Below are 14,576 nucleotides of genomic sequence, written 5' to 3'. Positions count from 1 at the left end.
AGCCAGAGTTACTTCCAAAGCTGTCTGATCTTTATTCTGTTTTCTCCTGTGCATTTTCAAAAATGCTGCAATGACCTTCTTTTAGAAAGATATTTTTAATAAAAAAACCTCCATTGGGATTTATTTTGAAGCTTTTTTTTTTTTTAAATTAAAGGCAGCCTGGCATAGAGCGTAGAGAACAGGCCTCAAAGCCAGGTGGCCCTAAATCCAAATCCAGCCTCTTTGACCCTCTAGCAGTGTGACCCTGGACAAGTCACTGAATCTCTCAGTTTTCTAGGTAACCTCTAAGACTCCAATTTTCAGAGAAAGTACTGACCTGAAATTACAGAGGGAGTTTCCTTACCTGGGAGATGCCTAGATCTGTGTACTCTCACATCTAGGCCCTAGCCTTATTTTTTTGATTGCTGTTTTTGGTTGCATGAGATTGATGGAAGAGGAGGTAGGAATGAGATGGCCTGGATTTCCCGGTGGAGCTGTGACTCATCTCTTTCAGCCTTTCACTCACTAACATCCCTGGGCCTACGTGATAAGAGATGAACTCACCTTCTCCTTCCCCCTGATTAGCCCAGGTTTAAGTCATGGAATCATTTGTCACACCCCACTGCATTATTGCATTTTTAAAAATTCTTAAGCAACTGTGATGTATGTGGCACCAGGCCAGGCAAAGGGGAGCCAAAGACAGGTAAGATCCAGACATCACGCAGACTGTTCTCAAAGCAATTAGAGCCTTCTGGGTTGGAGGGACATCCATTGTGCACATGAAGCCTGCAGCACTGGGCAAAGGGATCTGTGTCATTGGAGGGGAGAGATTTTGTCTTGGGGATTACTTCCTTCAAATACCCTTTTATTTGAGTATTAGAAACTTTAAGTAAAATGCACTATTTGTCAGATAAATCACTTGTTAATTAAGGTTTTTAATTTTTTTTAATTTCCAACATTCCTTTTTATAAGATTTTGAGTTCCAAAATTTTTCTCCCTCTCCGTTCCCCAAGATGTCATGCATTCCCGATACAGACTATACACATACAGTCATATTAAACGTTTCCATATTTGAAGCTTTTAATTTTCAATGAAATATCCACCTGGGCTATTTTAGGAAATTTGGTGAATTTAATAATGAGCCCCAGATGTTAAATCTTACTTTCTCCCCAAAGAGTTCTGTGTATATTAAAAGCAAAAATATGCCTGTTATAAGGAGAAAATTTGAATATTCTTTAAGTCTTCTCCTGTTTAGCTGATTGTTCTCAGACTGGGATTTTTTTTAGATTTTTAAAAAATTTTTTGTAATTTTTAGATTATGACATTCATTTCCACAAATTTTGAGTTCCAATTTTTCTCCCCATCTCTCTCCTCCCCCCACCCCATAACACCTTGCATTCTGATTACCCCTTCCCTCAACGTGCCCTCCCTTCTATCACACCCCACCCTTTCCTTATCCCCATCTTCTCTCTTTTCTTGTAGGACAAGATAGATAGATTTCTATACCCCATTACCTGTATTTGTAATTTTCCAGTTATATGCAATAACAGTTCTCACCATTTGTTTCTAATACTTTGAATTCCAACTTCTCTCCCTTCCTCCCTCCCCACCCATCCCCACTGAGAAGGCAAGCAATTCAATAGAGGCTATATATGTGTCATTTTGCAAAAGACTTCCATAATAGTCATGTTGTGAAAAACTAACTGTATTTCCCTCCATCCTACCCTGGCCTCCATTTATTCTATTTTCTCATTTGACCTTATCCCTCCCCAAAAGTGTTTACTTCTGTTTACTCCCTTCTCTCATTTGCCCTCCCTTCTATCATCCCCCTCTCCCCACTTGTCCCCTTCTCCTCTACTTTCCTGCAGTGTAAGATAGATTTTCATACCAAATTGAGTGAGCATATTATTCCCTCCTTAAGCCAAATATGAAGAGAGTAAGCTTCACTTTTTCCCTCTCACCTCCTCCCTTTTCCCCTCCATTGAAAAAGCTTTTTCTTGCCTCTTCTATGAGAGATAATTTGCCCCATTCCATTTCTCCCTTTCTCCTCCCAATATATTCCCCTCTCACCTTTTAATTTTATTTTTTTATAAATATGATCCCTTCTGATTCAATTCAACCTGTGCTGTCTGTCTATGTGTGTGTGTATAATCCCTCCACCTATCCAAATACTGAGAAAAGTCTCAAGAGTTACAAATATTATCTTTCCATGTAGGAATATAAATAGTTCAGCTTTAGAAAGTCCTTTATGATTTCTATTTCCTTTTTACCTTTTCATGCTTCTCTTGATTCTTGTGTTTGAAAGTCAAATTTTCTGTTCAGTTCTGGTCTTTTCATCAAGAATGCTTGAAAGTTGTCTATATCATTGAATGACCATTTTTTCCCTTGAAGTATTATACTCAGTTTTGCTGAGTAGGTGATTCTTGGTTTTAATCCCAGTTACTTTGACTTCTGGAATATCCTATTCCAAGCCCTTTCATCCCTTAATGTAGAAGCTGCCAGATCCTGTGTTATCCTGATTGTATTTCCACAATACTCAAATTGCTTCTTTCTAGCTGCTTACAATATTTTCTCCTTGACTTGGGAACTCTGAAATTTGGCCACAATGTTCCTCGGAGTTTCTCTTTTTGGGTCTCTTTGAGGAGGTGATTGGTGGATTCTTTCAATATTTATTTTACCCTCTGGTTCTAGAATATCAGGGCAGTGTTCCTTGATAATTTCATGAAACATAATGTCTAGGCTTTTTTTTTTGATCATGGCTTTCAGGTAGTCTCATAATTTTAAAATTGTCTCTCCTGACCTATTTTCCAGGTCAGTTATTTCTCCAGTGAGATATTTCACATTATCTTCTATTTTTTCATTTTTGGGGTTTTGTTTTGTAATTTCTTGGTTTATCATATAGTCATTGGCTTCCCTCCACTCTCATTTTTAAAGAACTTTTCTTCAGTGAGCTTTTGAACCTCCTTTTCCATTTGGCTGATTCTGCTTTTTAAAGCCTTCTTCTCCTCATTGGCTTTTTGGACCTCTTTTTCCAATTGAGTTAGCCTATTTTTAAAGGTGTTATTTTCTTCAGCATTTTTTTTGGGTGTCCTTTAGCAAGCTGTTGACTCACTTTTCAAGCTGTTCGATGGCCTGAGCCCATTGCATATTCATTTTGGAGGTACTGGATACAGAAGCCTTGACTTCCTCTGACAGTATGCATTGTTCTTCCTCATATGAAAGGATGGAAGGAAATACCTGTTCACCAAGAAAGTAACTTTCTATGGTCTTATTTTTTTTTCCTTTTTGGGGCATTTTCCAAGCCAATTACTTGATTTCTGAATCCTTTGTCAAGAGGAGGGTCCTAGTACCCCTCCTCACCCAGGACAGTACAGGGCTGAGGTTCAGATCAGCTGCTCAATTCCCCCAAGGGCTTTAGGCACAGTGCTTCACAGATGGATGCTGCCTCTGCTGCTACCACTGCTGCCACCTGGGGCCTGTGCTGGGGGGGGGGTGGGATGCTGCTTCCCTCTCACCCAGCTGGGAAAGCCCTATCACTGACCTTTGAAGCTTTCTTTGGTGCTTGTGGGTTGAGGGATCTGAGACCCTCCCTGCTGGGGATTGTGTCCCAGAGACCATTCTGGTCCTGTTCCTCCTGGTGCTGTGCAGCCAAGGCTGAGCTCCACTCCATGTCCTGTGGGATAGATCTTTCCTGTTGGCCTTCCAGGTTACCTTTGGCTGGAGATCTCTTTCACTCTGTCATTCTGTGGTTTCTGCTGCTCTAGAATTTGTTGAGAGTCGTTTTTTACAGGTATTTTATGGGCTGTGGGGGAAGAGCTGTAGTATGTGCATCTTTCTACTCCACCATCTTGGCTCTGCCCCTCAGACTGGGATTTCAAGAGAGAATTGGAGTGAGAATAAGGAGCCCATGCCAGTGATGTGGCAAATAAGGGACATCCTATTTGTGCCTGAAGTTGCCTAATTTCTCTGGTGGGAATATGTTAAAAGGTAACAGCATAGATCTCTTAGCTCCTCAGATAGATTTTCCTTTATCTGTTTTTGTGGCCATTGCTACTGTTAAGCATGTTTGTGAGGCTACATTTTAATACTGAGCCGCTTAAGGCACAGTATGATTGAGTGGGCTCTAGGATCAATGTTCCTGTTTTGTGTACCAAATTGCTGAGATCCAATGATGGGAAATGATAGTCCCTATCCTCAAGAAGTTTGAGAGGATGGCAGAAGAGCTAGGGAGTGGGATCAGCTATGTGGAGCATGAGGCAGACTGCTGGGTAGTAAGAAGTGACCCCTAGGACTGTGTGGCCATGTTGGGAACAGAGTCGTGATTACCCAGGAGTCACAGGGGAGACGGCCATTTGTGTCTGCTCACTTTGGTCTTGGAATGCCTCATCTTCTCTTCCCACTCATTCCCTTGGGTCTAGACCCTCACTATTTCTTAAGATTGTCACAGCAGCCTTCTCTCTGGACTCTCATTTTTCTCATTGTCCCAAGTCAACTGGTATTAAGTTCTTAATATGTGCCAGTCACTGGCTAAGTTCAAGGGCTACAAAGAAAAAGCAGATCCCTGCATCAGATCTGCGTGACCCAGGACTCTTGTACTGTGGATAAATTCTTAGCGTGGCCACCACGTTTTGTTGCTTCTCTTAACCATTCAGATCTCTTTGGACTTGAGCCCACCATCTTTGACACTCTCTCCAAATACTGGATGTCAGTCTTCTCTTCTTCCCCCAGCCCAGACCCTGACCACATGGCACTCATTCAATAAAGCAGCTGAAATAAGTAGTGTTCTAGCCTGGCCAGTTGGGTGTGTGACACTGGGCAAAAGCCGGTTAGCTAGACTTGTGAGCACCTACTATGTGCCAGGCGCTGTGCTAAGCATCAGAGCTACAAAGAGGCAAAAGACAAACTGTTGTTGTTCTCAGGGAGCTCATGGTCTGCTGGGGGTAAGCTGCATAGAACATCCATAGGCTGGACTGAGGTTAGCTCAGAAGGAAGGAGGCAGAATTAAAAAGGACCAGCCAATCCTTCTTACAAAAGATGAGATTTTAGCAGACTTGATGGAAACTAGGCGGTCTTGAGGAGGGTGAGGGTTCCAGGGATGGGACCAGCCAGCCAATGAGAGTGCCCACAGTGCCTCTGGATCACAGAGTTCTTGGAGAGGAGTAAGGTGTAAGAAGTAGGAAGGTAAGATGGAGTGGGTCACAAAGGGCTTCGAATGCCAAACAGGATATTGTATCTGACCCTAGAGGCAGTAGAGAGCCACCAAAGTTTAAGTTTGTTTTTGTTCATTTTGAGGTGGGGTGTGATGTGGTCAAACCTGGGCTTTACAACTGATTTGATAGCTGAGGGGAGGATGGATTGGAGTGGAGAGAGACCTGAGGCTGTCAGACCCCCAGGCCAGGGCCTACACCATGGTGGTGGCAGCAGTCAGAGGAGAGAAGGGGAATATTGGAGAGATGTTAGCAGGGAAGGACTTGACCACGGATTGGAGGTGGGGGAGGGGGTGAAAGAGAAGAGTGGAGTCTGATCCCTAGGTTCCATTGTAATAAAAATACTGTGTATTTCGTGAGACTGTTGTGAGCTGCTTTCATGTATCGTGTCCCCTGCAGTCTATCCCTTAACTCTCTTGGGCTTATATTGCCATGATTGCCTGCAGTCATCTTAGAGTAGCAGTTCTTAAACTTTTTTTGTATCATGGACCCCTTTGATAGTCTGCTGAAGCCTGTGCACCCCTTCTCAGGAGAGAGTGTTCAGATGCATGAAATAAAATACAGAGAAATACAAAGGAAACGAACCAGGCTGAAATACAGGTAGCAAAATATTTTTAGAACAAGTTCACGGATCCCATGTTAAGGAAGCCTCTGATTTGGAACAAGGAGCCAATTGGAAGACAGGACACAACGGGCTAGCTTTCCCCACACCTCTCAAAGTCCTGCCTCCCTTGATCTTGATGGCCTGGCTGCTGGAAGCCTTTGTCCCAGCCTCAGAACCTCAGCATTCTTGGCATTCTGAGTCACTGTGCATTCAGGGAGGTTCCCGACAGAGACTTATCTGGGGTCTGCTTGTCTAATTTTGCTTTTTGATGGTACTTGGAGGTGACACTGTTACCGTTCAAGCAAAGAATGTTTGCAACAACCAACACGGTGTTTGGACAGGAGTTACAAAATGATGCCACTCTTCCTCTTTTTTGTCATTATTGTTTGTTGATGCCCCTTTCTTCTTCACCAGGAAGCAGGAAAGATGGCCCCATAATGGGTGGGGCTCTTTGGGATATTGAAGAGCTGGCCCACATGAGTGGGAGTAGACTGGTCTCCATGGTTCAGATTGTCAAGTGAAAAATGTTCGACCCAGACTTCCTAAAGTCATGCCAAGATGTAGTGGTAAAACTATGTCTGAAACGAAGGCTTTCCATTCTTTAGCCCAGTGGTCTTTTGAATGGTCTCTATTTCTGGAATCTGAGACACTGATTTCTCACTGGATTGTCTGCCATTAGACCTGGTGACCATGTGGACGTGTGTGCATGAGTAAAGTGAGAAGCAGGTTTCAGATTTGGGAGAGAGTAACTTGTATGACTTAAGGAATAACAGACTCACCACATGTCCTGGAAGAGTGTGTTCACAAAGGTTTTTGCCCTTTCCAAGTTTCAAAGCAACATTGTTAAGCCAGGAAATGTTGAGCAAGAGAAAGGAAAAATGTTTGTTTGCAAAATCAGAATTGATTACCTTGTGTGTGAGAGGAGGAGGCGAGCAGGGAGGCAGCTTCCTATGCCTTCGAAGTTTAGGTAGTGAACATAGCACCACCAATACAGTACTTGCCTGGGGCGGGGGGGGGGGGGGTAGTACTGTGGATTATCACCTTTGAATCCAAAAGATAGAGACCATTTCAGGTGTTCTGACTGCGACTTGGGAGCCACCCTTAGCTTGTGGAGAAACGGGAGTTTAAATTATGTGTCTGAAAGGTGGCTTTGTGAGCAAGGGACGTGTGCTCATACTCAGTAGAAAAGGAGGGAAAAACCAGGGAGCAGAAAGAAGACAACAAGGGTCACATAGAGAGGCCAACAGCCTTGGCCTTCCCCAGGGGTCAGCCAAGAGGATCGAGTCAAAAAAGTCACCTTTTATCCAGCACAATGTTCCCGTGAAAACCAGTGTGCAAAGCTTGTTTATTTCTTACATGCCTTTGGACGTGTCTCTTCGAAAGTCTTCTTGGCCCCCTGCTGCTGTGGTCTGGGCGTTAGGGCCACCAGAGAGCCCAGGGTAGAAGGTATCTAAGCAGAAGCACATCATGGAGAGGGAACTGGATGGCAATTGATGTGTTAGAACTGAAGAAAAGAGATTTGAATGAAAACAAAAGATAAAACCTCTGCTACTTTGCCAAGATTATAAATATGGATGGGGGAGAGCCCTTCATTTGGTCTAAAGGTGATGTACACATTTTCAAATTACAGAATTCATGTGATTAGCAGTCAACCTGTTTGCTCTGATGAGTCTTCAAGTGAAAAATAATTTCAGTTTTGAATGTCATGTCCCAGACAGTGTCAGCCATTGTCAGAGGGTGTAGTAACAACCCAGTGCTGAAACTGTTACAAATGCTCCCAGCAGAAGGTCCTGCTCCAGGTGTAGAGATAGAATTCTCAGATGTGGGGAATAAGGGAAAAGCTGAAAGGGGGTTAACTTAAATTTGGAGCAAGAAGAAGTTATCATTTCTCATGTAAGAGAATCGTGACTGTTAGAACTGGAGGAAGTGTCCATAGATGGTGTCTGTTCGTTGATCCATCAGCAAACATTAAGCCCCTGGACTAGGTGCTGGAGATAAAAGAGAACGAATTGCATTGCCTGTCCTCAAGAGTTTACACTCTACAAGCAGCAGTATGACAAACACATATAAAATGTGGGCTAGGGTGAGATAGGGGCAAAGGAGAGCACCAGGAAAGGGCAGAGACAACCAAGCAAAGTGTTCAAGAACTTGGATCTGGGGGGAGCTATCAGGGAAGGTTTCACAAAGGATGTGTGCCTGAGCCAAATCAGTGCCCATTTTGAAGATGAGAAAACACACCCAGGTGCTCCCGTCTTGACCACAGCCATACAACTCAGTCTTCTGAGTATTTTCTGAGTGCTTATGTTCTTAATTTATCATTGAAAGTTGGTGAGGAAATAATTTTAGCCAGATTTATTCAAATAAAATTAGGTTATAACTCTTGCCCTTTTTCTAATGCCTAACTTTCTAGTGTAGTTCTTTCAAAACATTATTCATTTTCTCCTCCTTACCCTAATGTGGTATTTGTTTTTTGTTTCATTTTTAAAGGTTTCTTTTTCTTTTCTTTGTGTGTGTTTTCTGATAGATGAGGGTCACTACCAGGGTGGAAAATTTCAGTTTGAGATAGAAGTCCCTGATGCTTACAACATGGTGGTGAGTAGTCGGCATCTTGATCTGCTTGCTTGTTTTCTTGGATTTTTGTGTATTTGAGACCCTGGCTACTATCCCCTCCTACTTTGTTTTTCCTACTCCCCATGATACTATGACATGACTTTGCTGGATGGTGGATGAGGGAGGAAGAGGCCCCAGGGCTGAGTCTCTGGTGTCCAGGAGTGGCCAGCCCCTGGTTTGTTTCTGTGACCATTTCAATGTGATTATGCAGGTTTGAATTGCTCCTGACAGCTTGCTCATCTCTGAATACAGCCTGCAGTGACAGTGTCTTTGCACAGGGCCTACTTAGTCATGCTCTGATGATTAGGGATAAATTAGACCTGAAATGGGGTCAGAAATCTGGTATCACCTAGCCTTTTCCTCCTCCCAGTGAAAGGCTTTCCAAAGGAGGACATCCTGCTTGAACAGTCAGAGGAAAGGGATATGGGGATGGGTGTTAGTTATAGAGGTTATTAATATGCATCTGATCATTATGTAAAAATCTCCAATATAGCAAAAACAGAAAAAATTAACAGTTCCAGAAAATTGTAACAAAAGATGAAGTCCCCAAATAATCTCTTTCCATCTCTGTATTGCAAGTCAGTGGACTTCTGCCAAACTCCCCTAATCACATGAAATGTAAAGACCTTGGCCTTCAGTAGTCTGGGCCTCTTGTCCTTCCAGTGAGGTCTCTCTTCTTTTCTTTTGCAGGATCCCATGACATCATATCCTTTCTTTTCCCTTTATTTCATTTCAGTTCCCTAAGGCAACATTTTCTACTTTTTTCTAGCCATTAAGTTGAGATAAACGTCTCAGTATGCAGGCTGGAGCTTTCCCCACTGCCCAGCCCTCCCAGGGCTCACCGCCCACCTCCACTTCCAACTGCACAGGGTACACATGCCCTCTCTACGGTGGGCTTCCAGACCAAATGTTAGAATGGGTCAGTGAGGAAAATAAGGCCTCATTCCTGACAAAGCAAAGTTGCTTAAAGCTGTATTTGAGCATGAAACTGCCTTTTGGGGGGAGATACTTATTCTGATCATTAGAAGCAGAGACACTGAACTGGGAGGAAGCTGAAACTGGTCTCCTCATATTATAGAATAGGAAACTGAGGCCACAGAAAGCCATATCTACGGGTCCTCTGGTCTGGAGGACCACCCAAAGGACTTGACCAGGGTTATATAGGGTGTAAGTAGAAGAGCTAGTGTTTGGGCCAAATGCTTCTGACTCCACATGCAAGTGCTCCTTCTGCTCTTCTGCACTGGGGCTTCCTGTTCCCTGCTCATCCAAACAATCATTGTGCCCTTTGACCTTATTTCTGTGTTCTCAGTCACGAACACATCAGCTGGCTCCACATGATGTCCTGGTGCCATCGGGTCATTCTATCTAATCCCAAAGTGGAGAAATTAGCATCCTTTTCTTTTTCTTTGTTGAAGCCAAACCTGTTGAGGTGGAGGTTTGTCTCTTCATAACTGACATCATACAGTATATTTCTCTTGAGACTTTTTTGTTTTGTATTGTGAAATCTCACTGTTTCAGTTCAGGGTAAAAGGTGAGAGATTAGCCCCAAGCCTTTCTATAGTCCATCACTCCCTACTTACACTTCTTTTCCCTTCGCCCCTTCTTTTCTCTCCTTCCCACCTTAACACTGTGAGCTGTTACAGATTGCATTCCAAGCTCCTTATGAACACTTTCCTTTGACATAGCAGTGGGAAGCAAAGCTCTTTTCCCTGACTTGCTGATACCTCTGAAGTTTGCTGTGTCTTTAGTATTTGAGGACGTTAGGATTGAAGTCAAGGCAATGACATCTTTAAAACCCCTTAAGCAAATGGAAGCAAGGATAGATCATAGACTCTCCCGACTGTGTTTATTGGCAATATTTCTGGCAGAAGTCTTTTTATAGCCTGGTATGCTCAATTATAATTTCTTCTGTTCCACAGTTCCCAAGTGAATGAGAATTGTGAACCAAGCCAGATCAAAGGTTCTATGTGAAGTTTTCTCTATCAAAAGAGAATTTTTAGCTTAAAAAATTTGAATAGTCATTATGGAAATGTGCATCTGTAGGGATGTTATAAAAGGTCACCTCTTCGTGCTGTTGGCTATGAGCTGTATCCATGTGGGAAGATAGACTGTGATGAATTTTTGATAGCTAAAGGGTACCTTGGTGTATGGAAGTGTGTGTAATGAAAAGGAAGCAGAGGACCCAGAGAGACCCAAAGTATAGGGGTCAAAACCAGATGCCAAGATGAACTTCAGGCAAAATTTCTACTGTGACTTGCATCAAAATTTTGATTAGAGATCCCCCATCTCTTATTCTGTGCCTCACCTAACATCTGTTAGTGAGGGTGGGCTTCAGGGACTCCTGATCGAAAAGTGACTACTTGTGGCATATGGCCAATACAAGGAGAAGTAGAGGCCTGCTTTTGAATGCCTTTACCTCTGCGTCTGGAGAGCCCCCTCCTCTCCAGAAATCCTGCCTCCCTTGAGCCCCTGGGTATTAAAAAGCCTGTCAGCTCCTGCCAGGATTCCAGATGCTCCTGACAAGGAGGAAGAGGGAATCCCATCAGATTCTGTTCTTTGGGGCATTTCACACCAGTACAATACAAAGACTGGAGGCAAAAAGAGAAGATGATATGGATAGAGCGTATCATGGAAACAGTGTGAATGAGCTTGGACAGATTTTGAGAGACAGTGGAGGACGGCAGGGCCTGGCATGGTCCATGGGGTCACAAAGGGTCAGACACAACGGAATAACAAAAACGAAACTCCAGTACATCATGTGTTACAGCATGTGACATGACTGGGGCCCCATGATTGATCTGTTGGGAATTTCTATTAGAGAGGTCAGGCAATCCTGTGCTGGAGGTTATACCTAGCCAGGCAAGCAGGAATGCACTTGCTGAGTTGGTAAAGATGTGGCTCTGCTGGTAGTTTTAACCAGATTTGTTATATGGGAAAGTGAGGCCAAATAAAAAAGAGCTGTCCTTTCTTTTCCCCTTATTTCACCTCAGTTTCCTAAGACAGCATTTTCTACTTTTCCTTTCTAGCCATCAAGTTAATATCAATTTCTTAGTGTTTGGGTTGGAGCTGTCCCTGCTGCCTAGCCCCTCACTGGGCTCACTGCCCATCCATCCCCATTTCCATTGCACCAAGTACACATACCTTCTCACCATAAGCTTCCAGACCAAATGTTACAGAGTAAGGACTTGTCCCTGACCAACCAAAGTCAATTAAAGGTGAAATTGGGTGTGAAACGGATGCCATGTTTGTGGCATGCTCCATTAGAAATCAGAAGTAGAGCCAGAGGTACGTTGACCATTCAAGTTGGATCAAAAGTAGGGCCAGAAGTATGTTGACCGTGAAAGTTGGATAAAACCTGAGTGAAGTTGCCATGGAGATGTCATCATCCAGGGGCCAAAGCCTAAAAGCTGAGTTGTGTGATGTAGAGGGAAGAAGGATTGCTGTGGATATCTGCCTCTGGCCCACTCTGGGATCTGGGCTACATACTTCCTTTCTCAGGGCCACAACACAAGTTGTAGAGAAGCTGAAGATGTGTGTTGGTAGAGGGCCTTGTTAGGACATGGTGGGGAGTAAACACTTGATCCCTTGGCCTGTAGATCCCACGTCTCCAATTAAGGGGTGCAACAACAAGGGACAGCAGTGTACCTGGAGCACACAGCCTCCCCTAAGAGGCCTAAGTGGTTCAGGTGTGTTTCAGGTAGGAGAGGTGGCTGGTTGTTAGCTGGGGGTGGGAAACAGCCCAGTCAGAAGCTCTGGTGTTCATTCTTGGCTCTGCCACTTACTCCTGTGTGACCGGGGAAGATGGTCTCCCTGAAGCAGGAGTGCAGTGGAGAGTTGGAGTGCTGAGTTCTATCAGCTCTGCTCCTTTCTCCCTTGTCTTTGACCTGAGGCACTGAATCTCTGGGGTGTAGAGGGCCTTAGATTAGATTTGCTCCTATAATTAGCATCTGACTGCAAGAGGAGCTTAAAACTGGTGAAGAGATTGGGTTTTCTTTTTTGCTATGGGACTGTCATCATAATTGTCATAATTAAGCTGCTAAACTTGACAAAAGGCAGATCATTATTTTAGGCAAAACTTTTAAAAACCCATAAGTCTACTATGTACCTTTTTAAGTAATTGTCAAGCCGAATCTTAGCTTGAATTCAAATTATCTCTATGAAAACTCCTCTGGGATGGACACTCCCTCCCCAGCCCTGCCTCCTGGCTGCGCTAAGAGCCAGCCTCTTAATTCTAGAGCCTTCCCTCTGCTCAGGATTTCCTTTACCTCCCGTATTGTCTCTTCTGTGTATATGTTTGTATGGTCTCCCCGCCCCCCCTGCCCCCCACCTTAGATGGTGAGTCCTGGAGAGCAGGGTCTGTATTTTTCTGTAGCCCTAGTGCTTAGCACAAGGCCTGGCATACAGTAATCACTTAATAAAAGCTTCTTGCCCTTCCTCCCCTGTTACTGTTCATTTCCTGTTCTCATTCTCAGGTTGTTTCCTTTCCTTGTAGAGCAGGAGACAAAAAACTATAGAACTTCCAACTGCCTCCCGCCTTCTCCCACCTTCTCCCCACCTCTTCCCCACCTCACCCCAGGCATTTTCTCCAAACAGAAGGATCACAGATTTAAAGCTAAAGAGAACTCTGGTCTTGGTTACTGTAACTGCTGCCCACCCCTCTCTCTGCCTGCAGTGTCTCTCTCTGCCCCCTCCAGTCCATCCTGATCACCCTCAAGTGAAGATCTGACCATTCCGCTCCTTAACCAGATTTCCATGGTCTCTTGTTGCCTGTGAAATCAAGCAGGAGCTCCTCTGTTTGTCTTTGTTTTCCCTTTCCATCTTGGCCCCAGCATGTCTTTCCAGCCTCCATGGGTAAGACTTTCTCTCCCTTCCTCCAAGCTCTACCCAAGCTGGTCTTCTCTCTGCTCCTCCTCTACCACATTCCATCTTCTGTCCTGGCTAACCACCATCCAGCATGCCCTCTCTCATCTCTGTATCCTTCTGGATTTTGAGAGGCCTTTCCTAGAATCCCCACAACTACTCTCACACTACATTGTATTTAACACCTCTGGGTTTATTTGTAGTTACTCTCTTTATTGTACTTGTGAGTGTGTGTATATCCATATATGTGTCCCCCTGCAGTGCTTCAGGCCTGGCCGAGGTACAATGCAAAGGGGCAGTGGATAGAGCGCTGGGGCTGGAGTCAGGAGGACCTGAGTTCAAGTGCAGCCTCATACACTTACTGTTTAACTCTGGGCAACTCTATCACCCCCATTTGTCTCCGTTTCCTCATCTCTATAATGGGAATGATGGTGATGGCTCCCACCTCCTAGTGTTGTGAAGATCATTTGTAAAGCTCTTCCCACAGGTCTGGCACCTAATATAGCAATGCTAGCTCTTATTATTTATTGCCAGAGCCCAGCACTGCACCCAGCACAGTGCCTTGTGACATACCTCCAATGAAACTGGCACTTAGTAAAGTGTTCCATCTGTGTGCCAGGGCTGTGCCAGGTTGTCTCTAGTCAGCAAGGATCTGTTTTGCTCTTGAGTTCTCACCTTCTTATCAGTTATTCAACTTTTAACAAAACAAAACTTGCTGTTAACAGGAGGGCCTTAAGATTAGACCCCAAGATTTCAGTTCAAACCACTGTCTCCTAAGGCAGGGTGGCCCTGGCTTTATGGAAGACTCATCTCCCCTCCAGCCCAGGAGGGGTTCAGTCTAACTCTTAGCCTCAGTCTCTTCATCTGCAAAATGGATTAGCAAAAACTGTAGCATTTATTTCAGGGATGTGACTGGAAGAGCCAAAGAGACAGTGGATACTTAGTAAACAGTAAAATTCTCCAGAAATGTCAGCTATCACATCTACATGACTTTTGAATTTCTTTAAATGCATTGTTCAAAGAATGGCTTTGGCTATAGAGGAAATCCATCTCACAGTGAAGTATATATTTTTATTCTACCACACCTAAGTTACATATGTACTTAAAAGTCTTCTTTAAAAGAATTTAAAATAATAACAGAAAACTAAATTCTGTAGTTATAATGATCCAATTTGATGTCTTGGAAGAGCTGGAAAAATCCACCTCAAGGAAACCAGCATTTATTAAGTGCCTATTTTGTGCCAGGCACTCTGCTAAGTGCTTTTAAAATATTTTCTCATTTGATTCTCAAAACGACCCTGGGAGAAAAGGTGCTA

General features: G+C 43.8%; 1 protein-coding gene across 4 annotated transcripts in view; it reads left to right on the top strand.

Moving 5' to 3' along the window:
* Window positions 1-14,576, top strand: part of UBE2F (ubiquitin conjugating enzyme E2 F (putative)) — a 132,005-nt gene that overhangs the window by 68,658 nt on the left and 48,771 nt on the right. For all 4 annotated transcript variants that reach the window (XM_072640591.1, XM_072640590.1, XM_072640592.1 and 1 more), the window contains exon 5: window positions 8,315-8,382. In XM_072640591.1, coding sequence (XP_072496692.1) covers window positions 8,315-8,382 — 68 coding nt within the window. The remainder of the gene's footprint in view (window positions 1-8,314; window positions 8,383-14,576) is intronic.

Source organism: Notamacropus eugenii, chromosome 2, assembly GCF_028372415.1.
Source record: "Notamacropus eugenii isolate mMacEug1 chromosome 2, mMacEug1.pri_v2, whole genome shotgun sequence".
NCBI classification, from domain to species: Eukaryota; Metazoa; Chordata; class Mammalia; order Diprotodontia; family Macropodidae; genus Notamacropus; species Notamacropus eugenii.
Note: the sequence above shows the minus strand (reverse complement) of the source record. Positions and strands in the feature narration are given on the sequence as shown.